A 25,007-nucleotide genomic window follows, 5' to 3' on the forward strand; every position below is an offset into this window, starting at 1 on the left:
TTGAGCAATGACCTGGAGTTGAAATAAAGGAGACACAAATCTGGGTTGATAATGGAATTAAATAATTACTCCTGACTCCTGATAGAAAAACTACAGCATCTTTTATCTAAATTTTTGGTGTGTTTGGTTTTTCTTTTTAATCTTAAGGCTATTTGTTGAAGTTCATTAAAATCTTTGTATTTGTCTGGCTTTCCCCGGTATAATAAATGACATCTTCGATGGGAACAGTGGGTCATTTTTCCTTATAGAAAATGTTCTATAATTTCTATTTTTCCACAGTCGTTGTCCCAAAGTCAGATGCTCTTAAAATTTCTAGATTTGAAATATTCCCTCAGTGTCCTTCCATCATTTCTTCCACTCCAAATGTAGTTGTTTCTGCAAATGTGTGCTGAACCGATGATTCCAGAACAAACGACACAATCAGAGCATCCTTGCTCAGGCACGGAGCTGAGGTGTGAATCTTCGTAGCTGCTGAGCAGACCAGTTATTTTTAATAACTGCCATGTGCTTTTTTTCATCATTGTCCTGAGTGTACAGACTGGTATAGAGTTAATGTACTTAGTTCTGTGATTCTAGCTTAGAGGTCAGCACTGAGATGTAAGGGGGGGGCTCTCAAATAAAAGTGAGAAATGACAAAAGGTGCTTGGAAATGTTGCAGAGTAACTAGTGTGTAACATGTCTTAAAAACCTAAACAGTGCTTATTTCCTTTAAGTCATTTTAAGTTCCCTAACCCACCGCGTCCCCCCCTTTTGTGAGGGCTGGAACATGATTACATTTCATTCCAATGTAAAAAACTAAGACAATAATCTATAGAACTTTATAATTCAGAAAACACGAGAATTGAACTCCTGAAGCAGAAGTCTTTGAGAAGAATGAAAGTTTTCAAGTTGCATAACTATATATCTCTGTATCTATAGAAAATCTTAGTTCAGTTGAAACAAGATATTCTTTAATGAAAACCCCTTTGATAATTTCTGCATTGATCTTTGTTTCTGAGCTTCCTATTTTGGAAATTTTTTTTTTTAAAGAGTATTAGAACTTCGTTTGAAGTGTGTGAAGCGTACTTACTCTATTCTAGGGTTGACTTATTCTAATGTACCTGGCAGTCATGAAGCATTTGATCAGATAGGTTGATGGCTGAAGTGAAATAAATGAAAGACGTCCTATTGAGTTCCCTTTCCTCCCTCGTAAAAGTACATGCTCAGTTCCTTGCCACGTTTGTTAAGGGCGTTGATAGGTGGCCCAAGTCTGAAGTGTCTGAGTGGGGCTGAGAGTTGGGGTGATTCTCAGGGTCGTGCGCATCCTGCCTCATGGTATATTCGTATCATTTCCTTTTCTAATAATAATGCTGGTATTAATATTAGCTGTCAGCTATTGGCCAAATACTGTGTGCCTGTGATTACGTGGTTAACCTCATTTACTCCTGCCAACACCCGTATGAAATAAGTTCACCACTCTGTTACAGAGGAGGAAGCTGAGACCCAGAGAGGTTCAGTTAGTTGTAGCTTGTGATAGATATCCTTGCTTGGGTTTCTCCGTGGAAGCAGAGCGACGAGATTAGGATTTTCCTGCAGGAAGTTTGTGTGGAAGGTGATCCCGGGAAGCAGGGTGAGGGGGCAAGGAGGAAACGTCGGTAAAGGGATTTGCATTGTTGAAGTCGCTGCTGCGGTTCCACCAAGGACCTCTGACAATTGTTCAGAAGGATCCTAGAATTGTCCATCCAAAGGATGGGAGCCTGGGCATTGATACACTGGCTTCTGTCACCCATTGGGTGAGAGCTGCCTTAATTCCCCAGAACTTCTGGGCTAAGCTGACTTGTAGGTTCCCTGGGATTCAGAGGATACTCTGACCACCCGCCCCCCCCCCCCCCCAATGAATTGAATTGGGACCTTGTGGGCATACAGATGAGCTCACACAGAGCTGCCTTTCAGAAATCAGAGGTAGGCTAAAGGGAGGTGGGATGACGTGCCCGAAGCATCTAAAGGCATCAAGGGGACGGGACCAAGCCCAGACTGCTTCCAAAACCTGTGCTCTTTCCAGACCATCTCCTGTAACAGAAGATATGAGATGGGGGGCTGCAAGTCAGGGTGACATGAAAATTCAGAGAATGCCCATAGTGATTATCATAGTGTGAGAAGACTGCATGTCGTCATCGTTGTACATGTGATTACACGTCGTCGGGATTGATTTACTTTCCCGTCTGTGTTGCTTTGCTTAATATTAGCATTCCTTGCATATATGAAGATTAGGATACAAGAAGAATATCAGAATATTCTAACTATTGAGGCTGTAACTGATTTGGGATTTAAAAATATACTCCCATTATCAAGTTTTTAAGATCTACACATACAGGATCATGTTGTACCCGGGAGCTGTGACACGAGGTGTTGAGTATTTGTGGAGGGAATGACTAAGGTCCGATCATGTGGGACCTCCAAGACTATTGGTCATTGTAAATTCCTGGGGTTTTTTTTTTTTTTTTTTTTTGGTTAAAAATCACTTGGTAACACCATGAAGACTTTCTTATTAGATTTTTATTTAATTTTTAATAGATGACGTATAGCATTGTGTAAGTTTAAGGTGTACAAACATGTTGACCACTGTGGAGTCGCTCACAAACCTCCATCATGTCACATAATTACCATGTCTTTTTTGTGGTGGGACCATTTAAGATCTAGTCTCATAGAAACTGTGAGGAAATAAATACGCTGTTGCTGACTGTGGGCCCAGTCGTACTCCTCTTCTACCTGCAGGTTTGCGCCCTTGGACCAGCATCTTCCCCAGCTCCTCCACCTGCTCTCCCCGGTAACCACCACTCTGCTGTTTCTGTTATGAGTTCAACGTTTTTTAGGTTCCATGTATAAGTGAGATCATACAGTATATGTCTGTGTCTGACTTATCTCACATAGTATAATGTCCTCAAGGCACACCTGTGTTCTCTCAACAGCAGGAATTTCCTTCTTTCTCATGGCTGAATAATATTCCTTTGTGTATATGTACCACATCTTCTTTATCCATTCAGATACTGGACAGACCTTAAACTGTTTCGTATGTTGGCTATTGTGAACGATGCTGCAGTGAGCACGGGAGTGCAGATTTCTTTTTGATGTCCTGTTTTCATTTCCTTTAGATAAATATCCAGAAGTGGAATTAATGGATCATATGTTCGTTCTAATTTTTAATTGTTTGAGGAACCTTCATGCTGTTTTCCATGGTGGCTGCACCAGTTTACAGTCCCACCAACAGCACATGAGGGCTCCCTTTCCTCTACATCCCTCACCAACACTTGTTATCTCTTGGGCTTTTTGGTGATGGCTTGTTCTAACCTGTGATGGGGTTCTCTGCTCAGGGTCTCACAGCCTGGAATCAGGGGTTGACCAGGCTGCAAGGAATCTGTTTTCCAAGCTCGTTCAGGTTGTTGGTAGAGTCCTGGCTCCTTGTGGTGGTAGGACTGAGGTCTCCATTTTCAGGCTGGGCAGTCAGCCTGGGGTGGCTTTCAGCTCCTGGACACACCTTCAGTCCTTGTTAGGCCTCTCCATCTTCAAAGCCATGTCAGACCCCTTCTGTGCTCACATCTCTTCTCCTGGAAAAGTCCAGGCCCACCCAGACGACCTCTCTCTCATAAAGTCAGCTGTGCCACAGAGAGTACCCTAATCACGAGTCCTGGGGTCCTGTGGGCTGAGTTCCTGGGGGCTGTCTTCGAATCCTGCCCACCGCACCCCGTGAAGAACAAAGGACTGGAGAGTTAGAAGCAGATTCAGAACCGACCCTCGGCCCGTGTACAGGATGAATAGTGCTTGCATCATCTGTCTTCCCCGTGCAGCCTGGGGAAGGGAGAGCCGCCAGTGGGCCACCTGGGAAGGTGAATTCAGGCTTCCTGCTGGCGCCGAGGCTCAGGCTCATCGTATTACAGCTCTTCCTGGCGTGACTGACGCAGCCCTCGCCGGGATGTAAAGTTCTTATGTTTCACGTCAGTCCTGGGGTAACATGTCTATCCCAAATACAGTATGTGGCTCAGCAAGGTTAACTGACTCAGCCAAGTGGCTGGTTCATGGACAGCAAAGCCACGACCAGGCGCTCTTCTCACAGACTCCGGTGGCCACGTGCTGGCTCCGCAACCAGCGTTTACTGAGTGCCTCCTGAGGCCGGGCTGGGTGAGGTTAAGGTGGACGGTGGTCACGGTCCTCCAGGAGCCCCGGCTCTCCACCTGTTGTGCTGCAGTCAGGGGGGCCAGATGTGAACCCGTGAGTCGGTATTTATACCCATTCCGGTCTCAGTCCTCTTCCAAACCCTGCCTGACCCCAATTATTCTGTGTCCTTAGCTGAACTCGATGTGGAGCACGCCCAGAAGGTCCTGGACATGGAGCAAACCCAGCAAATGAAGCTGAGGGAGCGGCAGAAGTTCTTTGAGGAAGCCTTCCAGCAGGACATGGAGCAGTACCTCTCCACGGGCTACCTGCAGACAGCAGAGAGGCGAGGCAAGTCAGGAGCGGGCCCCGCGCTGTGTGTGGCTAGGGTGCTGCCTCCAGAGCGGGGCTGGGACAGAGGCTCAAAGGGGATGCGTCCTGCCGTCTTTGTCTTGCTGTTGCCTCTTCTTGTAGTTCTAGCTTTTGTTGAAGATATTTAGAAAACATGGAATACATTTTTTAAAACATTAAAAAGACAAAACAAACATTGGCCATAATTCTGTAGCACAGAATCCCTAATCCCTGTTACTGTTTTAGGGGGATTCTCTCTTGTGCCTATTTATATAGACTGTACACATATCTGGCTTTGTATCTAACTTTCCTTCATGGTGTATGGGGATCTTTCCCCTACATTATTAAAAATCCTTTGAAAGGGTATGTTTTAAAAGCGGCATCTTCATGGTCAGGACATATCCTAACAGTTTCCTAGCTGGACACTTAAGATTCTTTGCCTCTGTAAGTCGTGCTGTGATGTACATCTAGATGCATCTGATGGTTCCCAAGGACACGCTGAGGGGCACAGGAGTTGGATTCCAGGCCCCTTCACCAGCCCCTCCTTCCCAGGACCTGGTGCCTGTGGAGGAGTGGTCTGGGCGGGCAGCTGACGTTTCCTCTCTGGCCAGCGCAGGAGCAGTGGGCAGTGTGTACAGGCATCCTGGGCTTCCCCGCTTACCTGCCCTCCATCCTCCTGGAAGCCTCTGCTCCTCCCAAACCTCTGTGCTCATTCTTCCTCTTTTGCCTGGCCCTGGCCTTTGCTCTCCATACCCTGCCCCTCATGGAAGCTGCTCCCAATTTATCTGTTACCCTCCCTCTGTTCCTTCCTTCTCTATGTGCTCCCCAAGGAGAGGTTAAAGAAATCAAAGAATGAGGAAGGAAAAGAATGTAGAGAAAACGGACTAATAGGCGTGACTTAGAATGACTGACGGATGCGCTGACAGTGCTTCTTGAAGTGAGGGGATGGTACAGATTTGTTCAACTGCTTCATCTCCAGTCAGCTCGCCCTCTGTGTGTCCCACTGATGGAGAGTCTGTCTTCATCTGGGAAAGTCAGACTGCATGTTCCCTCAGAGTACGTGTGCTATTCAGTTTTTTTAATGTTTGGCGCTGGTTATGGAGAGAGCCATCCCTGTTCACTCCAGGGATCTGTGTCATGTTGTGGGCAGCAGCTGAGAAGGACACCACCCTAGTCTGCTTGGGCTACTACAACAAAACAACACAGACTGGTAGCTTATACACAACAGGGCTGGAGGCTGGAAGTCTGTGGTCAAGGTGCTGGCTGATTTGGTTCCGAGAGGTCTGCAGCTGGTCCTCACTTGACAGGGGAGAGCATCTCTGGTGCCTCTTCCTAGGACAGCACTAACCCCATCCTCAGAGGCCCCACCCTCATGACCTCTAGAATAATCACCTCCCAAAGGCCCACCTCCAGAAACCATCACACTGGGGTTAGGGCTTCACCATAGGAATTTGGGCAGGTGGGGGGGCACCCAAACATTTAGTCCATAACACACACACCCTGGCAAATCTGACCCACAGATCTGAGCACAGTGAGACGTTATGCCGAGAGGGCATGGGGAGGTGGGACAGTGAAGAAAAGAGCAGTAGAGACGCTAATGCTTGTTCAGTTTAGTTCAGCAGACATTTCCTGAGCACCTGCTAAGTGCTCAGCAGAGGCAAAGAGAATATGAAAGTGCCTCTTAGGAGAGCCCATCCTCAGGGGATGAGGACACAGCAGAAGCTGCAGCTTCAGAAGTCCCTCTTTGTTGGCTGTGAGCGCACTGAGACAGGGATGGGCTGTTACTGGTCAGGTCTTTGTGGCAAAGAGAAGGAAGGGCTCAGTCAAGACGTGTTGAACAGATAGCAATTAAGTATTAAGGAACTGAATTTCATGTTTCAAGCACCTAAAGTCCTTCAAGTTTCAAAAAACTGTTGAGCTTTTTTTTTTTCAAGGTAAAAGAGAGGGCCACACATACATTGCCAATATGTGTGGTTTTGAAAGCACTGAGGAAGAAAATTGGAGGCCTTAGGCTTTTCAGCTTCCTGCTTCAGCTGGAGCAGAAAAGATGTTCACAGATAACAAACAGGCCTCTCCACACAAGGCTGTCCAGGGCCATCCCTTAGACTTCCCAGCCTGGGAGTCACACAAATCCCTTCCTTACAGCACATTCCTCTCCCAAGGATGAACATTCTTTCATTTAGAAGAATCAATCAAAATAAGAATCTCTACAGTGAACCTGGTATTTTACACTCATTCCACTAAATCCGAAATAGCAGTCTGAATTTTTCTCTCTTTCCAAAGCATCATTTTTTAGTTAAGACAAAGGCATGGAAAGTTTTATCCAGAAAATGATCTAAGGGTGAAGGGACATCTGTGCCCACTGGGATTGGAGCAATGGGGACCTGGGGCCCACGCATGCCCAGCAGCTCCAAGTGCCATTAGGACGTGATGAGGTGTTTTGTAAGACCCTGATGCAGGTTTTCTCTTCCACCTGACAAGACTCCCATTTTCTCAGAAAAATATCTATTGCTTTCACTTTGTCGCTAAGCACCTGGGTATCCTGACAGTGTGTAGTTAGTTGTGACCACATCCCTCGCCTTGAAGATGTCCTGTCTGTACCTGTGTGTTCCCACTGTTAGACCTTGGGTTCCTGGCATCTCTGCTGGGCTGGTAGTTGTCAAATCTTGTGTGGCCAGGGGCGCCCCCTGTGCCCTCAGACACTCTGACTCAGCCCCTGGGTGTCCCAGTGCCTGGGGAGGGCAGGAGGATGTTTGGGCTAGTGATAAACCCCGTAGGTCTGGGGTAGGGCCCAAGAATGTGCATTTCCCACAAGTTCCCAGGTGATGCCGAGGCTGCTGGTCTGGGGTCCACATCTTGAGAACCACTTCTTTAGGGCACAGAACGAGGACAGTCATAGGACAAGCATATCTAATTGTACTGGATTCTGTCACAAATACCCACACCAGCTTACAGTCTCCCAGAAGCTGTATGTGCGTGCTCTACTCACTCCACAGCTTTGTCAACACTTGGTAGTGTCAGTTAAAATTTTTCACAAATTTAGATGTATGAAATGATACTTTATTTTGGCTTTAATCTGCAGATCCTTGATTGTCCATTTTTCTACTGGTTGGTTGTCTTCCTTTAGAGTCTTACACTCGTGGTATCGGCCTTTTCTGATGATGTCTGGTGCAGATACCTTCTCTCAATCTGTGGCTTCTCTATTCTAGTGTGGCCTTTGCTGAATGTGTTTATTTTTAAGCTTTGCCCACTTTATTTTCTTACTTATGGTTTGTACTTGTGTCTTGTTTATTTTTATTTTTAAGCTTTGCCCACTTTATTTTCTTACTTATGGTTTGTACTTGTGTCTTGTTTAGGCAGTCCTTCCCTCCAAGTTATAAGGATACTCTGCTGTGTTTTATTCTAAAAGTTTCTATGTTTTCCATTTTATATATTTGGGCCCTAAATCCACGACCAGTTTGTTTTTGTGTGCATTGTGAGGTAAGGATCTGACTTTAATTCTTCACAGCAGTAACGGTCTATCTCAGCACCAGTGTTCTCTCCCCTGCTCACATGGTCTTCTGTCAGTTTCAGGACAACTGAGTCTTTTCTAGGCTTTCTTTTCTATTCCAGTCTTCTGTTTGTCTGGCCTTGAGCCAAACCTTACTATCTTAATTTTAATTCTTCATTAAATAGTGGTTCTCAACCAGGGGCAACTTTGTCCCCTCGGGGACCCATGGCAACGTCTGGAGAGTTCTCTTTGTTGTGATTGGGGGGGGGGGGGGTCTGTAAGTGTCCGTTTCAAAAGGCTTCTAAATTGGCTTGTTCAGATGTTTCCTGTTAATACTCAATTTTGGATTGCTTCATCATCAAAGAGGTACATTAGATCTTCATTTCCCCCATGATTATGGACTCGTTACCATTTTCCTTGTGATTCTCCTGTATTTTGCTTTATAAAAACAACCACAAAATATATAGTCACATAGAAATTCTGAATTACCTTCCTGGTGAATTGAACCATTAAAAAAATCACTAAGCGGGGGCTTCCCTAGTGGTGCAGTGGTTAAGAATCCGCCTGCCAATGCAGGGGACACGGGTTCGAGCCCTGGTCCGAGAAGGTCCCACATGCCGCGGAGCAACTAAGCCCGTGCGCGACAACTACTGAGCCTGTGCTCTAGAGCCCGCAGGTCACAACCACTGAGCCCGTGTGCCTACAGCCTGTGCTCTGCAACAAGAGAAGCCACCGCAGTGAGAAGCCTGCGCACCACAACGAAGAGTAGCCCCTGCTCGCTGCAACTAGAGAAAGCCCGCGCATGGCAGCGAAGACCCGATGCAGCCAAAAATAAATAGAATTACTTAATTTAAAAGAAAAGGAACAAACTACTGATACATGCTGTAGTGTGGATAAACCTCCAAAAAAAAAAAAAAAGCCACTAAGTGCTGTATTTTACCCCAATAATGCTTTTGTTTCCCCTTCAAGTCTATTTTTCTGGATATTTATATAGCCATGTCAGCTTTCTTCAAGTTAATTAGTTGTTTGCCCACTTCCCATTTTTCCTTAAATTTTTTTTAATGTTCCTGTTCTTATATTTTAGGAATGTCTCTTACAAACAGAATAACTAGATTTTATCACTTACAGGAAATATTTCCAGGAAAATAGAAAGCACCAAATCAGATGACAGTAATGAAGCCTGGCAGGCACTGATCGCAGCAAATGTAAAGGAACCAAATTTGACACATATTATAAAACTGGCTTCGTTACCATCTTATTTGGTGCTATTTTCCTGCAAGTGTTCCCTATGCTTTTGGTCCAATTATTTTTCTCCCCTCTTTAAGAGAATGGCATAGACAGAAAAAACGGGAGACTCTGCTCCTTTCAAAACTGAAGTCAAAGCCAGGCTGAAACACCACGAAGGACTCCACAGTCACAAAGAAAACCCGCGTTTTCCCCACCTTCTCCCCGACAGGAGCGCAGCCCCCAGAGGCACGACCTTGACCCCTGTGCACTCATGTCCCCCTGACGGGTCAGCCTTGCAGGAGCCCCGGGGCAACACCGCCCCGGTGTCCCCTGTGAAGTGGCCGTGATTCCTGCATGGCCTAGGGTGACAGTGATGGCACATGTCACCCGGCTCCTCTGCCTTGGATGTTGCCACCTTGAGTGCGATGTTGTCTCAACTGCAACAAGCTTTACTTGCTGTAGTGCTAAGCCTTCATGATTTCTTGTGCCCAGAGACGATCAGATTCCCACCTTCCTGCCAGACACAAAAGGGATCTGGCTCTCGTCAAGCCGCCTCTCCTGTCATTATCGTCCAGTCTTTCCAATTCAGCTGGAGTAAATTCCCCGAATTTGATACTATTATGATTATTTTACTCAGAGTTTTATATATACTCACAGACTTACATGTCTCTTCCGTGCACTTCGGCCTCCCTCCCGGGACCCATGCCCTCTTCCCTCCTCCTGTGGTCCGACCCTTGCTGAGAGCAGGCGTAGGGGGGACTTGTATCTCACACTTGATCTTAAGAGATATTTACTTCACCTCTTTGAATTTATTATTCCACTGTCTTCTGACTCCGGTTGCTGAGCTGTAGGTCTAATTATTTCCTGATCTTTCCTAATCTGCTCTTTCTCTTTGATGGTCATCATTTCGCCGCAGTGGATTAGGTGAGGGTCTCTTTCATCTGTCTTGCTGGAATATATTTTGTTCCTAAACCCTGCGTGTCTGATCCTTCAGCAAATCTGGACGATAATCAGCCTCAGCGAATACTGCTGGTCCCTACAGTCTCCATTCTCATTCTGCAACTGCCAATATGTAAACTTTTGCATTTTCCATTTCTCTTAAGCTCTTTCATACTTCCCACTTATTTCGTTCACTATTGGCTCTCACCTCTTTAACTTGTGCCCGAAGTTCTAAATTTCAGTGATTTTTCCTATTTGGAAGTTATTTGGCTTTTTTTCAAATGCCTGACCTGATTTTTGACACCTTGTTCATTGTTTGATTCAATCTTTTCTTTCTTTAAAATATTTAAAGCCACTTTGAATTCTCGGGAAAAGATGCTAATAGTCTTTGTTTCTGCTGGCCCTCACTCATAGTGACATGTGTACTGTAAATTCCGGATTGGATTGGATTTTGTGTTGAGTTTATGTTCCTTTGAGACCCTGGGTTAAGGATGTGTCCACATCCAGAAATTTCTATTTGCTTGTGACAGGCAGCGTCATGCCTGGGATGATTTGAGTTACCTGGCTTGTAGTTTCTGGACCACAGAGGCAGTTTAAATATGAATGCCAGACCCTAGAGGCACCCCTCACTGTGCCCAGGCTCAGACTTCTAGTCCTATAGTGTCTTTCTGCTGGTGGGCTGATTTTTTTTTTTTAACATCTTTATTGGAGTGTAATTGCTTTACAATGGTGTTAGTTTCTGCTTTGTAACAAAATGAGTCAGTTATACATATGTTCCCATATGTCTTCCCTCTTGCATCTCCCTCCCTCCCACCCTCCCTATCCCACCCCTCCAGGCGGTCACAAAGCACCGAGCTGATCTCCCTGTGCTATGCGGCTGCTTCCCACTAGCTATCTACCTTACGTTTGGTAGTGTATATATGTCCATGTCTGTCTCTCGCTTTGTCACAGCTCACCCTTCCCCCTCCCCATATCCTCAAGTCCATTCTCTAGTAGGTCTGTGTCTTTATTCCTGTCTTACCCCTAGGTTCTTCATGACATTTTTTCCCCTTAAATTCCATATATATGTGTTAGCATACGGTATTTGTCTTTCTCTTTCTGACTTACTTCACTCTGTATGACAGACTCTAGGTCCATCCACCTCATTACAAGTAGCTCAATTTCGTTTCTTTTTATAGCTGAGTAATATTCCATTGTATATATGTGCCACATCTTCTTTATCCATTCATCTGATGATGGGCACTTAGGTTGCTTCCGTCTCCGGGCTACTGTAAATAGAGCTGCAACGAACATTGTGGTACGTGACTCTTTCTGAATGATGGTTTTCTCAGGGTATGCCCAATAGTGGGACTGCTGGGTCGTATGGTAGCTCTATTTGTAGTTTCAGGACCCTCCATACTGTTCTCCACAGTGGGCTGATTCTCTTTCTAGTCTGTGCTTTCACTGCAGGGAGCTCTTGGTTGCAACTCGCCGGCTTGCAGATGCTCAAACTTTGCTGTTAAGATGAAGAGGTAGGGCTTCCCTGGTGGCGCAGTGGTTGAGAGTCCGCCTGCCAATGCAGGGGACACGGGTTCGCGCCCCGGTCCGGGAAGATCCCACATGCCGCGGAACGGCTGGGCCCGTGAGCCATGGCCACGGAGCCTGTGCGTCCGGAGCCTGTGCTCCGCAACGGGAGAGGCCACAACAGTGAGAGGCCCACATACCGCAAAAAAAAAAAAAAACAAAACAAAAAAAAAAAAAAAAAAAAAAAAAAGATGAAGAGGTAGAGAAATGTCACAAGGGCAGAGAAGACTTCAAATGGAATTGTAGTAAAGCTGGGGGCAACCACAGCCAGAGGTGTCTGGCAGGAATGTCAGCCTCTCTGAGTCAGCGCCCACCTCCGAAGCCAAGAATTGTCTGATGCAGAAAGGGTTACCTTCGGCACCTGCAGCAGGAGGGCTGGGGGTGAAAAGGAAAACTGCTGTGGCAGGTGTAAGAGGTAATAGTAACCAAGGTTAAGCCAGGATGGACTTAAAGTACCAAACTGGGACATGTCAATAATACACTGCTCCAAAGTCTATTTTAAAAGTCTGGAGTAGCGGGAGATATCTTACACCTAGAAAACACAATGTGCATCTTAGCCTAACACGGTGGAAGCTCACCTTTTAAAGTGTTATTAAATGACAGATGGTCTAACCTCTTCCTGTGCTGGTCTCCCCAGAGCCCATGGGCAGCATGTCATCCATGGAAGTGAATGTGGACCTGCTGGAGCAAATGGACCTGGTGGACATCTCTGACCAGGAGGCCCTGGACGTCTTCCTGAACTCCGGTGGCGAGGGGAGCACTGTGCTGTCCCCTGTCCCAGGTAGGGGTGACAAGTCTGCACACACTGAGTCACACCTAGTTCCATGACTTCCCTGCACGTGGAGAACCGATACAGGGCGGTTCGGTTGCACAAGGCGTGCGCAGATCTTCTTGCCCCACTAACCCATTCCACGCACAGTCTGGCCTCACAGAAGTGGACAGATGAAACACTGGCTGTTGTGGTTGTGAATTTCTCAGCGACTCTCAGGGCTTTACCCAGACACCTTCAGTGAACAGGGAGCTTTCTTAAATTGTGTGTTCTTTCTCCTCTGGCTCGCAAGTTAATTTGAGTGTGGTTTTTGTGGCTAAGCACTAGAATTTGGGGGAGGTGGGAGCTCTCCTGTTTGGCTTCCCCTCCCCCATTCGGCAGGTATTTGATCTCTGCTGTGGTCAAGGCCAAGGTTTGTGTTCAGCACTCAGCTTGTATTTTAAAAATTAGTCGCAACCCTGTGGGCACGTTACCTCCATTTAATGCCTTCCCGAAATTCCATGTTCATTCGATGTGTACTTACTGAGGCTTTGGCCCTATACCTGGACTCAATTTATTTTAAATTTCGGACCATTCCTTCTGGGTGGGTGGTCTTCGCAGACGCCATTACAGAGAACGCGTTTAAGTTTCTGCCACGTACAAAAGAGGGAAAGGCCAGCCCTTCAGCAGCGCCTGCCCCTTCGCTGGTGGCCCCACTCCATGGGCTACCATCCTCACAATTGAGGCCCGGGGCTTCCTGTCCACATGTGTCTCTAAGGTCCCCACAAAGCAGCTCCGTCTGTCGTCTCCCCTTCCCGGGAACTGCGTGAGCAGTGCCGTCCCGGGGAGGGAGGCCCTTGTCCCGCCGAGAAGGCCGGCCCCTTCCCTGGGTCAGGAAGAGACTCCATCACTTGCGTATGGTTTTGATTCCTTGAAGAGGATCCACAAGGGTTTTCTCCTAACGTCCATTTCTTTGCATTATTTCAAAGGATATAAAGCGGTAAATCTAGATTATCAAGGTTACCAGGAATGTTCCTCAAAGAAATGCAGTGTTCACGGTTTGGCCTTGAGCACAGTGCTTTACCGGATGCTGGAAAGGGTTCGGGATCTTTCCATGTGTCACAGGTGGCAGAAGGGTCAGCTCGGGCCCTGGGCTGCCTCGGGCGTCACCTAGCTCAGCATTTTCTGGGGGCAGTTCCTGCACTGCCGTGGGGCCTGGTTCTGCAGCCTGCATGTCACAGGAACAGAGAACTCCCACCCGCTTTATATTCTATGCAAGTTCAAATGACCATCTTCAGGGGCAGTTCTCAGATGCAGCACTTTTAGGACAGGCTCGCCTCTGCTTTATTTTGCAGGGCCTGAAGTGAGCCCCGGTCAGGACGAAGTTACTCTTCAGGTTCCAAATGCCTCCCGAGCCACCCGGCTGTCCTCATCTGCACCCTGCACTGACCCAACTGCCCAGGACCCCAGCGAAGTGGGGGAGTCCCCCGTGGTCCAGTCTGACGAGGAGGGAGTCGAGGTGGACACCGCCCTTGCCACCTTACACACTGACGACAGTGACTCCTAAACCCGGGTGTCCGCGCTCTGGCCACCTTCAGAGGACGACACAGCTGTGCCCAGAGGCCCGCGGGGAAGGCAGGTGGATTTAGGGAGGCTCTCGATTTTTACGCAGTTGCCAATGACATGTGAGAAACTGACTGAAACAACAGCTACAATAAAGTTTGAGGACCGCAAACACAGCCAGTTTGTACAGAAGGGCTGCTAAACACGCGCGTTCTGCGGGCCTCACCGTGCGGGCTAGGCAGGAAAGTCGGTGTCCACGCCGGCTCGGCACTGAACGGCGAAGCCCTTTACAGGCAGGAAGCTGTGCTTCCTCTCGGCTCTAACCAAGTTTGGGTTTTCATCTGGTCATTACAAAAATTATGAAGTCCAACAAGCACGGCCTACCTTAATAGAGCACACACCCGGGCCCCGAGGAAGAGAGAGAAACCGAAGCCAAGCCCACAGGCCATCGCTCCTGGCGGGACCCCGCTCCCCCAGGGACGTGTTTTCCCCTCTCCCTGCTCGCTCACAGCCCGCAGACGAGGGGCAGGCTGGCACGAGGAGGGGCGGCTGCGGCCCTGCACCCTCGTGGCCACGCTGCCTGCTGGTGTCCAGGGGCCCCACAGAAAATGAGAGGCAAACAGCAGCCGTTTGGTTTTTGTTAACTACCAGCAGAGGGAAAGTGAGATTAAGATTCAGTGTTCACTCTACTCCCTGGCCAGTGGGACAGACCCCCTCAGCCCGTTTATCAGAAAACACCTCATTTCATTCACTCTCTTCCACAAGACAAACAAGTGTCCAAAAAACTTTGTTTTTATTATTAAACCTTGTAGTACAAACCTGAAAAGTAAACAAAAAACTGGCAATAAACAACAGGAAGTCTTCCCTCCCGGGGGAGGGGTGCAGAGCAGCGCTAATAAATTAAACGTCAGACCGTAAGCCGGAGGCAGAAGCTCACTGTCCAGACAGAGGGCAAGAGCACACAGCAAGGCCACGAGACCCAGACAAGCACATTGGAAAACACGACTCTGCTCATGTCATTGTTAAATATTCCAACACAGTTCAGTCTTCTGCCAACGACAACCGACAAAGTGTCACAGGACGCTCCTGACAAGACAGCCCCACCGGCGAGCTCAGTGCAACACGGGCAGCTGCGGGATTGGTGCATCCAATTATGAAACAAAGAACAGCTTGTGAAAACAGTTTCCCTTTTTTATTCCACACATACTGTACACACAACCGGAGAAGGGCAACAGCTACTCCATTATTATTTTTGTTGTTGTTGTTCAGTGATGTAAGCAGCACTTATAAATGTTACAAGAAAAACCCTGTAAGCATCCAATCCAACCGATGAAGAAACTGAAGTGTAAGGCTTTTCTTCATCTCGTCTTCTCACCCCTCCCCTCCCCCACCCAGAAAAAGGCTCAAGTATTTAAAACAATTTACAGGCGTATGTACAAAAGGGACGGGATTTTTTTTTTTTTCTTTTTGTTACAACATGAAGAGAAAAAACAGACCAGATGAGCGCAGATACATTTTCACATTCAAAAAGAACGGCAGACCTCCTAGTGGCTCTAGATGTGATCGCCAACAGAACTGAGTTTAAAAAGAAAGATTAATGCTGACCTGTGAAGGCGTAAAACAACAAGCTGTTGCGACGAAGACGGAATGTTAGGAAGATTGCACATCCATGACAAAGAAGCACTTAACGGCTTCGATCACTTTTTTCCTTTTTTTTTTAAGGATGCTATTGAAGGGTTTTTTGATAAAGTAGCCAACAGCACCAAAAAATAACAGAATGGATTTCCTAATGAAATCAGGCACGGGTTTCCCTCACGTGACCCCCTCCAAGGCAGGCAGTCTTTTTCTTCTCTTTCCTTTTTTTCCTTAAGCAGATGCATAGTGATGTGCTGGTAAAGAGAACCTAGTCACTCCGACCTCATTTTGCCTATGGTTAGGAAACAACGTCCACCTTCAGCTGCCATAACCACCCAAAGAAACAAAATGGGGATTCTCCGGTTTTAACAAACTCGTCCTGCGCACGACAGAAGAAAAGACAGCCAAAGTAAAGCCATTTCTTTCAAGTTTGTGTGTGTGTGTGTGTGTGTGTGTGTGTGTGTGTCTCCTATCCCTTTTCCTCTCTAGAAAAAAATCTGCTCACATTACTGATGGTTTTAAAATTTGTTCTCCAAACTTTACCCTCTTCAAAACTGGGTTAAAAAAGCCTTTTTTTCCCCCAACAATTACAAAAAAAAACAAAAAACAAAAAAACAAAAAAAAAAAACCACAAACAAAAATCAAACAAAAAAGGCTTTTGTCAGCCACAAGGGGCGATACAAATTAATAACAGCCCCTCAAGGGTTTTAAAACAGTGAATATACGGCAGTTTCAAAAATCTGACTGCAGTATCTAGGTATTCTAAGTACAAAAAAAGTTCAACAGTTTAATGCTAAAACAAAATTAGTTCTCTAAAACCAGAAGAAAATCTTCTTCAGAGCTAGTGCAAAGACAGCTTGTATCCTACAGCCAGTACTCCAAACTAGAATATAATAATTACAGAAAAATATCTATCCCCAGCCCAGGGTGCTGGCGTCTTCACGAGGAGGAGGCAGCGGCGAGCCGGGAGGGCGGCACGTCCACCGTCGCTCTCTTGCGGGGCCCTCTTTTTGGTGTGGGTTTACCGAGACAGTTCTCAATGCTGCCGTTTTTACCAGATACCTTGCCACAGATCTGATTGACCAGGCTGATAATTTGTTCCTGTTTCGGGTTGAAAGGAAGACACAGGATTAGCCAACGGAAGAGCGTCGCCAGGACCCCCAGGGAGTCACCTTCATCAAACCACGTCAGAGCGGCACCGAGGGGGGGGGGGGGGGGGGGCTGGGTGGCCTTGGAAATCCGCCCCGAGGTTCCCGGGTGCGGCGGCCTGGGAGCTGGTTAGGACAACAACTTCCCGAGACCGAGGTCCCCTGGACAGGCACCTAAACGAAACACTCCTCCTCGGGGAGAAACCTGCCTTTTCTCATCTGGAAGCCAAGGAAACGGTACGCCAGGTCCTTTCCTGATGGGCAGCTTCCTAACCCCACTTCCCCCTCCAGGGAGCCCAGGAGCGCCCCCTGGTGGCTGTAAAGTCCAAACGTTCACGAGCTGAAAGCCCTGAAATACCTGCAGCCCCGAAACCAGAGTAAGTGTGGGGCTGTTTCCTTAGAGCTGCTTTCCCATCTGGTCTGTACCTTCACCCGTGTCCACGAGGTCCCTCGCCGCCGAGACAACACAGCAGCAGGCTTCCTGCTGCCGCCACCTGGGCGCCTCCTCGGGGCTGAGAGGCCGCCCGGGGCCCCAGCAGGAAGGGGAGGGCTGGGAAGTGAGGGCAGACTCAGGCCTGAGGGCCCAGGGCCCCTCACCTGGCTCCCTGCACGGTGACAAATGCCTGGGGGCTGCTTGTTGCTCTCTCTGGCTACTCTGGAGCCTACTTAACCTGCTCTTGCAGATGAATACAAACACATGTCTATAAACGTTTCTCATTCCCTCCTCAGCGAAGGGGAGAGAACAAACGCACAAGAGAACCATCTATCTGTTGGCGTCAAAAATACATCTGTAACTTTAACACAACTCGCAACCATCCAGTTTTAAAAGAAACCACGTGGAGGAGTATTAAAATGGCCCATGTTCTGACATACACTGCGGAGCACCTGCTGGAGCCAGGGACGGACAGACCAGGAGGACACGGGGACAGGAGGCCACTCCTTCACTCAAGCCTGAGGGTCAGCCTAGTCCGGGCCCAGGCCTGCTCCCAGGCACTGCAGACATCGTTGGGCCACTTAAAGCACTTGGGATACCCATGCTAATGAAGAACAAACAGATGAGCTTCAGTAAAGCCCAGTTACCTGCAGCTAAAGCCACCTGGGCAGCAGGGGGTCCGAGGAGGCAGCCGCCCGCCCGCCTGCACCTGTGGGACCGAACAGCTGGACAGAGGGGTCTGACTGCCGGGCACCAGGGCTCAGACCAGAGCTGTGCTCTCAAAAGCCATTTCTGAGATCCAACCCAGAGCTGAAAATTCCCCAATTAAAAAAAGAAAAAAAAAAAAATACAGTTCAACTCAACAGGGAACTGACTTGTGATTTTCATTTACTAAAACAGGCCACTGGCAAAGTAGGAGGCTGACAAAACCTTTTCCCTATGCGTGAGAACCAATGATTAAGCTTCAGACCGACAGACCCTACTACATATGTGATTCTTTTCCAGGATTTTGGTCACATCAAGACACCTAGCTCCAAGATGGGCTGGAGGTGGAAACTAACCCACGTTTTGTCGAGCTTCAGAATCATCTCGAGAAGCCCCAGCGCCGCCGGCTGTACCCTGCGAGTTGCCAGAGATGCTCTGACTCAGACACGAGGGTTTATTTTTAACCGTGTTCTGACATTTGCTGTTCAAGTGAAGAAGCAGGGAGGGGAAAGTGGTTATTGCCTTCGCTGAACATGCTCTTTAAAAACAAAGAAGATGCAAAGAGATCTATTTTCAGCTTTCCAATCTTACAATTTAGCCAAAGGCTTCTGATCAAGTCTGACCACAGCCTGAGACCCCACGGGTGCCCCCATCGCCTCCCGGGGCACCCGGCCCAGCCCTGCCCGGGGCTGCCATGTGGGATGGCCGGATGAGGCCGCCTTACGTGGGACTGTCGGCCCCAGGTTTCGGGGGCAGTGGGGATGGGAGAGCCGGCAGGTTCCACCCTCAGAGAGGGGCTCACGGCCAGACACCACAGGGAGGAGGACGCTTCTCTGGAAGAGGGCGGGCCAAGAGGGGCAACGGGGTCCCCAGAGCAGTCTCCCAAGGTGACCCCCCCCAAAAAAAGGGCCACGTGTCTCCGGAGCTGCGAGCTTGTACCCGGAAACGCAATCGCAGAGCAGCCTGGAAGCACGTAAAACACACGTGACGAGACAAGAAAGGCTGCTCTGGAAGCGGAGCCCTCAGTGCTCCGTGCCGGCTGAAGAAGCGCCCTCCCCATGGGGGCACCTAACGGGCAGTGGAGACCAGCCAACACAGAAAGCACCTCATACGGACCTGCCTCTGCGGACGGCTGCGGTTTTCAGAGAGGGTGGAACTGGGATTTATTCAGAAGTTGAAGCCTTCAGGAGCAAACAGTGAAAGGCTCCGCGTCTGCCGAGGCCCCGGGGTAAGGACAAGGGCGCGGGCGCTCCCAGGGCCGCCCCCTCGGGCGCTGCCCATAGCTCAGCAAGTGGCCGCAGGCTCTGAAGTTCACCACGCGCAGACCCACAGCAGAACCGCTGGGAGCTGCGGGGGAGGGACGCCGACACGGGCAGAGGGGCACGGCGATCAGCACTTTGTGTCCCAGAGGGCCCGGCCCCGCGGGGCTGGGGCCAGGAAGGATCCTCAGGCCGAGTCCCGGGCTGCTCTGAGGACAGAGACCAGAGGGACGCAGCCGCAAGGCCCCCGAAGCATCCCTCGGCCTGGAGGGAAGGGGAGCCCTGGCTTGGCCCTGCCGATTTCGGTCTCGGTCTGTTCTGGGCCCCGACTGGAGATGAAGGCACGGTCCCCTCCAGACAGTGGGGCAGCCACGCCCTGAAACCGAACTCCTTATGAACGGAGGCACCGAGGCCAGGAGGGAAAGCAGAGCTGAGCGCGCTGCGGACGGGCTCGCTGGGGCACGACAAAGTGCGGACAAGGACAAAAGTCCCTGCAGCCTCAGCTCCTGGTTTCTCCAGGCCAGTGGAGCTCGAGCCAGACCTGCCCACTCCCCCACCTTGGCGCAAGGGGCTACCTTCCCACCACGTCAGGCACCGTCCGGCCAGAAGGCACCTGGAACCAGGCCGGCTGCACGCGGTCACGACGAGCTGTGACACGGACCACGCGGGCGGGGGGCCGCTGCCACCCGCGAGGCACTGACCTCGTCGTAGCGGTACATGAGCTTCAGGCCGCGGCAGGACTTCTGCTTCTCCACGTGGCGCAGGGCACACTCCAGGCAGAAGACCACATTCTCGTTCTCCTGCACGACCTGCGGGACAAGAGGCACCGAGGCTGAGGGGACTCGGGGATGGGGGACAGGGAGGTGTCCCGGGAGCAGAGTGTGGCAGGCCACCGCCCAGGCCAGGGGCGTCTGGGACCCAGAGACATGGGATACTGACGAGAACACCCACACGTCACCGGGATCGTCAACCAGGAAACAAGTAAGTGACCATCTCTGAGCTGCACCCAAAGGCCTCGAGGGCCCTCTTGGCTGCTGTGCACTTTCCCGCCAGAGGGTCTGAGCGCGGCGGGCTGGTGGACGGGGGCTGAGGGTTCTGAGGGCTCCTGAGACTTCTGGTTCAAAAACTACGCTGGTGGGGCTTCCCTGGTGGCGCAGTGGTTGAGAGTCCGCCTGCCGATGCAGGGGACGCAGGTTCGTGCCCCCGGTCTGGGAGGATCCCACATGCCGCGGAGCGGCTGGGCCGGGCCCGTGAGCCGTGGCCGCTGAGCCTGGGCTCCGCAACGGGAGAGGCCACAGCAGTGAGAGGCCCGCGTACCAAAAAAAAAAAAAAAAAAAACTACGCTGGTACAGGAGGTGCCAGAATGGTCACACCCTGGACGCTTCGGCGACAACGCGCGTTTCTCCTGCTCTTGGGCGGCTCGGTTGGTCCAGCTGGCTTATACCACCTCGGGAGGCAGCACCTCTGTCCACACTCCAGCCAGCACGGTTCCTGATCCTTGCCACGCAAGCCTGAATCTCCAGTGCCCTGAGGATGCACTGGCACCAGGGATGGGCCGAGGCCCCGCAGATGCTCAGAGCTGTGTGTGTGTGGGCAGGGGGGGCATCCCTCACCCCAATCCTGACTCCCGGTCCTGGTCTCCCTCAGTGTAAACAATGCAAAAATGCTGCCTTGACACACCAGATGCAAAGAATCACAGGTCTTTTCATAAGGATTCAACGGGAAGAACTAGGTTTCTTATCTTCATTGATGCTAAGCAAAGACAAGAAAACAAGCTGGGGACTTCCCTGGTGGGACAGTGGTTGGGAATCTGCCTGCCAATGCAGGGGACACGGGTTCGATCCCTGGTCCGGGAGGATCCCACATGCTGCAGAGCAACTAAGCCCGTGCGCCACAACTAGTGAGCCCGTGCACCTAGAGCCCGTGAGCCACAACTACTGAGCCCACGCACCACAACTACTGAAGCCTGCGCGCCTAGAGCCCGTGCTCCGCAACGAGAGGCCTGCGCACCGCAACGAAGAGGAAGCCCAAGCGCAGCAACAGAGACCCGATGCAGCCAAAAATAAATAAATAAATATAAGTAAATAAATTTATAAAAAAAGAAACAAAAAAAAATAAGCTGTAGGAATAAGGAAATGACACTTATTGGCACAAACACATCACCCGGGGCTAAGGACAGGAACAGACATACATACAAAACAGTGAACAAAAACATATAAACCCCTTAGTACCTAAGCAATGAAAAGCATATATAAATAAAACCTCAATTTTTACCTATGTATTCAGGATATGTGCTTTTTAACATACCATTCTGGCTAAGAAATCCTGGTGACAACTCTCAAGGTACAGCTTTCGGAGGGAGAGCCTAAAAATGAGCCCACACCCTGCCGTTTCTGGAGCCCACGGGAAGGGACCAGGGCCACATGAGGTCACAGCAGAGTCACCCAGGCTCATGGGAAATACATGATGATTGTTTCCCACGAGAATAACTCCATTCTAATGCAAGAGGAACGAACACAGAACTATGCAGCTTTTATGAGCGATATTCACAAAACATTTTTAAGATCTGGGGAAATTCTTATGACTTGTTTGTTTTAAAGACAGCTTGATTCTTGACTGTATCCTCTAAAAAGCCTCTGGGAAAAGAAAGCTAGATAGAAGAAAATATGTAAAGTGGGATGCATGGTTGTTATGGACGGAATTATTAACCCCCTCCCCAAATTCAGACATGGAAGTCCTAACCCTCAGTAACTCCAGAGGTGACTTATTTGGAGAGAGGACCTTCAAAGACATAATCAGGGAAACTGAGGTCGTAAGGGTGGGTTCTAGTCCAATATGACTTACATCCTTTTAACAAGAGATTAACACACAGAAGCACACAGAGAAAGGCCCTGTGAGTCCCTGATGCACAACCACTGTGCCACAGGGAAAAGCGACCATCTATGATCCAAGGAGAGGCCTCAGAGGGAGCCAACCCTGGTGACACATTGATCTTGGACTTCAGCCTCTAGAACTATGAAAAAGGGACTTCTGTTGCTCAAGGCAGCAGTCGGTGGTGTTCTGACATGGCAGCCCTAGCCAACTATTACAGTATTCCTCCCGTGCTCTGACGTCTCATGTGTGACAAAGGGCATCTGGCTCAGCGGGAGTGGCCACATAGTCCCCTCTTCTCTGCAGGGCAGCCAGAGGCATGCCGGGGACGCAGGGCCGAGGGGGTGAGACGGCATCACAGTCACGCGACACATGGCCAGGAGGCCAAGGGTCAGACCTGGGACACGCTTGCCGCTCTGCACCTCGGTGGCCACGTGGGGCTGGTGGGGATGCACGAGTGGGACATTGTGCAGGGCATGGGGCGGGCACTTACTACCTAAGCTTCTCTCTGGGGAGGGGGATTCTGCACAGGCAGGTAGAGGGCAATGGCACCGGCTGAGGCCACAGCAGCGGGGGGCGTTCCTGCGTTTACAGAGACCTGTGTCAGGGCAGCTGCCCACGGGAAGCGAGAGGTGGGTCTGCACTGTCCAGATGGCCGTCCAGCAAGGCTTCTGGACGGGGTCGCCTCTGGCCTGGGATGGGGTCGGCATAGGGGACGCTAAGCATGTAACACAGCCCCAGGCTGGGCTGGGTCAGCCCCTCAAGGAGGCTGCAGGAGCGACCAGGAAGGAAGGCAGACGGGCTGGACTGTGGCAGTTCAGGGGACCGCCTTCCAGCCAGGAGCAGGCACAGGGAGGCTGGGATAGGAGATGCTGCTTGAACCAGACAGATTTCTGAGTCCATGGGGCAGCAAGATCAGGGCTGAAGAGAAGGTAAAAGAGACAAGGAAAGAGACCGGGGCGGGGCGGTCGGGGGAACACGTCTCCGCAGGGCAGCTGCTTGAGGGAGGATGGGCAGGGGACAGAGAAAGGCAGAGCTGGGGGTCAGGGAGATGGCGCAGCGGCCGTGAGGGAGGCGTGGGCTCACCATGGACAGGTAGCACAGGTGCTGACAGATCTGACACCTCCTCTCCGAGGTCTCCAGCTGCAGCCACTTCCGAGGCTTTTTCTTCCCGTCGGGCGCGGCACTGCTGCCCTCGTGGCTGCCGTAGCGGGCGGAGGAGTGGAGGCCGGCCTCGAACAGCTGCCGCCGCTGCCGCAGCTCCGTGTCCCTGTCCAGACACACGAGGCTCAGGGTGCCGAGCAGCTGGGCCGCGGGACCTCGGGGCCCAGCTTCCCCACCTGGGGCCTGCGCACGAAGTTGAAAGGCCAGACCACCCCCAAGGGCTCTCGGATGGCTGGGCCCTGCCTGCGGTGACCCCGGGGCAAAGCGCCCAGTGCCAGCCAGGGTGCCCCCACACCCGGGCCAAGGACGGACGTGACAAGCTATCTGCCGACGTCAGAATCAGAGGGTCAACAAGCGCGTGAAGATCGTGTGCCGTCCAGCAGCTCCGCTGAGCCTCTGCAGGCCACATGGGAAGCCACGCAAACGGTCACTTCAATTCCTGCCCCGTCTGCTCCTTCCCAGGGCCCTTCCTCGCTGGCGAGGGGCACCAAGGACCCGTGAGGCCAGGGGTTCAGGAGCCACCTCCTGTCCATTTCCACAAAGAGGGTGCACCTCCTGCAGCATCGGCACCCCGAAGTCTTCACCCGCTGGCCAAGCCCCAAGCGGGCCCTGCAGCTCCGAACCAGTGGTCGGCGGTTTCCCACAGAGGACGGGCCGCACCCCCATCCCGCCCGGCCTGGGCCCCGGCGGTCCTGTGTTACCTGAGCTCGTCCAAGAGGGCTGAGATGGTACTGAGAGTGGGACCGTTTTCCTTTTTCGCTTCCGCTTGCGCGATCTGGTAGAGTAACTTCTCCATGGAGAATGGCTTAGCTATGTGGCGACGTTTCATCTCCTGCAAGGGGCAGTCACGTCCCTTTAGGGTAGAATTTTCAACGCTAGGCAGCTGTCAAGGGCTTTCTTTACTGGGGAGGGGTCGCTATCTGAATTTTCAGATGTTGAATTCCATCTGGATTCAAAGCAATTGAAAACTGTACGACAATCGTGTCTCCCTGGAGAAAGACACCAGACACCAGGTACTCGTTCGTGGCTCCGCCAGCCGAGAACAGTGTTTGCCTTCAACACCTTCAGTACTGACCTCCCAGTACCGCAGTGGGTCAGTAACAGAGCTTGACAACTTTCATGATACAGTCAACCTCGAACAGCTCTCCCTCTCTAAAACAAACTCTCAGCCAACTCAGGTTTCCAAGACTCACTGAAATTAAACATTATCTACACGCAGACACACGTACAGGAACGCGTGCCAAGGGCCGCCTGCCTACCTTGGCTGTCTCGAAGCCCATACTCGTCCACTGGGTGGTGGCGAAGTGCACGGTCTCAGAGACGCTGTAGCCGCAACACACTTTGGACACAAAGGATCCCGGGAAGCAGACGACAAACTGGCCGCTCTGCTGCACGGTCCTGTGCACCTTGATCCCCTCCCTGCACAGCACCTCCGGGGAGATCTGTGGAGACGAGGGCTGAGCCGCGCGCCCACACAGGGCCGCCCTCCTGGGTGCCTCCCTCCCACCGTCCGGAGCTCTTTCCGCGACAGCCTGCCAGCCCACCTGCCCCTCCAGACGGGGCATCGGGACTTAAGCCTGCTCCAGACACAGATTACGTTTTGTATGAAAGACGTTTTGTATGAAAGACGTTTTGTTTCTCCTTTAGAAAATAAAGAGACGTAACTCCTAAACAAAGGAGTAGGAAGTTCTAAACAGGCCCAAGAGTGACGACGATTCAGGCAAAGGCATGGCCGCTGTGAGTGCCCCGTGTCCCCACGGGCACTGACCGGTTGGACCGGGAT

At 50.6% G+C, this 25,007-nt stretch overlaps 2 protein-coding genes across 10 annotated transcripts in view; one reads left to right on the forward strand and one right to left on the reverse strand.

Moving 5' to 3' along the window:
* DTNBP1 (dystrobrevin binding protein 1) overlaps positions 1 to 16,251 on the forward strand; it is a 123,347-nt gene extending 107,096 nt beyond the window's left edge. The window contains exons 8-10 of one of the 3 annotated variants that reach the window (XM_032648085.1): positions 4,324 to 4,479; positions 12,336 to 12,479; positions 13,802 to 16,251. In XM_032648085.1, the coding sequence (XP_032503976.1) occupies positions 4,324 to 4,479; positions 12,336 to 12,479; positions 13,802 to 14,013 (512 nt within the window). In that variant the 3' untranslated portion in view covers positions 14,014 to 16,251. The remainder of the gene's footprint in view (positions 1 to 4,323; positions 4,480 to 12,335; positions 12,480 to 13,801) is intronic. The other 2 variants (XM_032648086.1, XM_032648087.1) reach the window with 2 other exon arrangements.
* The window catches only part of JARID2 (jumonji and AT-rich interaction domain containing 2), a 244,673-nt gene continuing 234,852 nt past the window's right edge, over positions 15,187 to 25,007 (reverse strand). For 4 of the 7 annotated variants that reach the window (XM_032648079.1, XM_032648081.1, XM_032648082.1 and 1 more), the window contains 5 exons: positions 24,484 to 24,666; positions 23,926 to 24,056; positions 23,147 to 23,330; positions 19,891 to 19,998; positions 15,187 to 16,745 (listed from right to left, as the gene is read on the reverse strand). In XM_032648079.1, coding sequence (XP_032503970.1) covers positions 16,584 to 16,745; positions 19,891 to 19,998; positions 23,147 to 23,330; positions 23,926 to 24,056; positions 24,484 to 24,666 — 768 coding nt within the window. In that variant the 3' untranslated portion in view covers positions 15,187 to 16,583. Of the gene's footprint in view, positions 18,412 to 19,046; positions 19,999 to 23,146; positions 23,331 to 23,925; positions 24,057 to 24,483; positions 24,667 to 25,007 lie in introns of all 7 variants that reach the window. The other 3 variants (XR_004352115.1, XR_004352114.1, XM_032648080.1) reach the window with 3 other exon arrangements.

Source organism: Phocoena sinus, chromosome 11 (assembly GCF_008692025.1).
Source record: "Phocoena sinus isolate mPhoSin1 chromosome 11, mPhoSin1.pri, whole genome shotgun sequence".
Taxonomy (NCBI): domain Eukaryota; kingdom Metazoa; phylum Chordata; class Mammalia; order Artiodactyla; family Phocoenidae; genus Phocoena; species Phocoena sinus.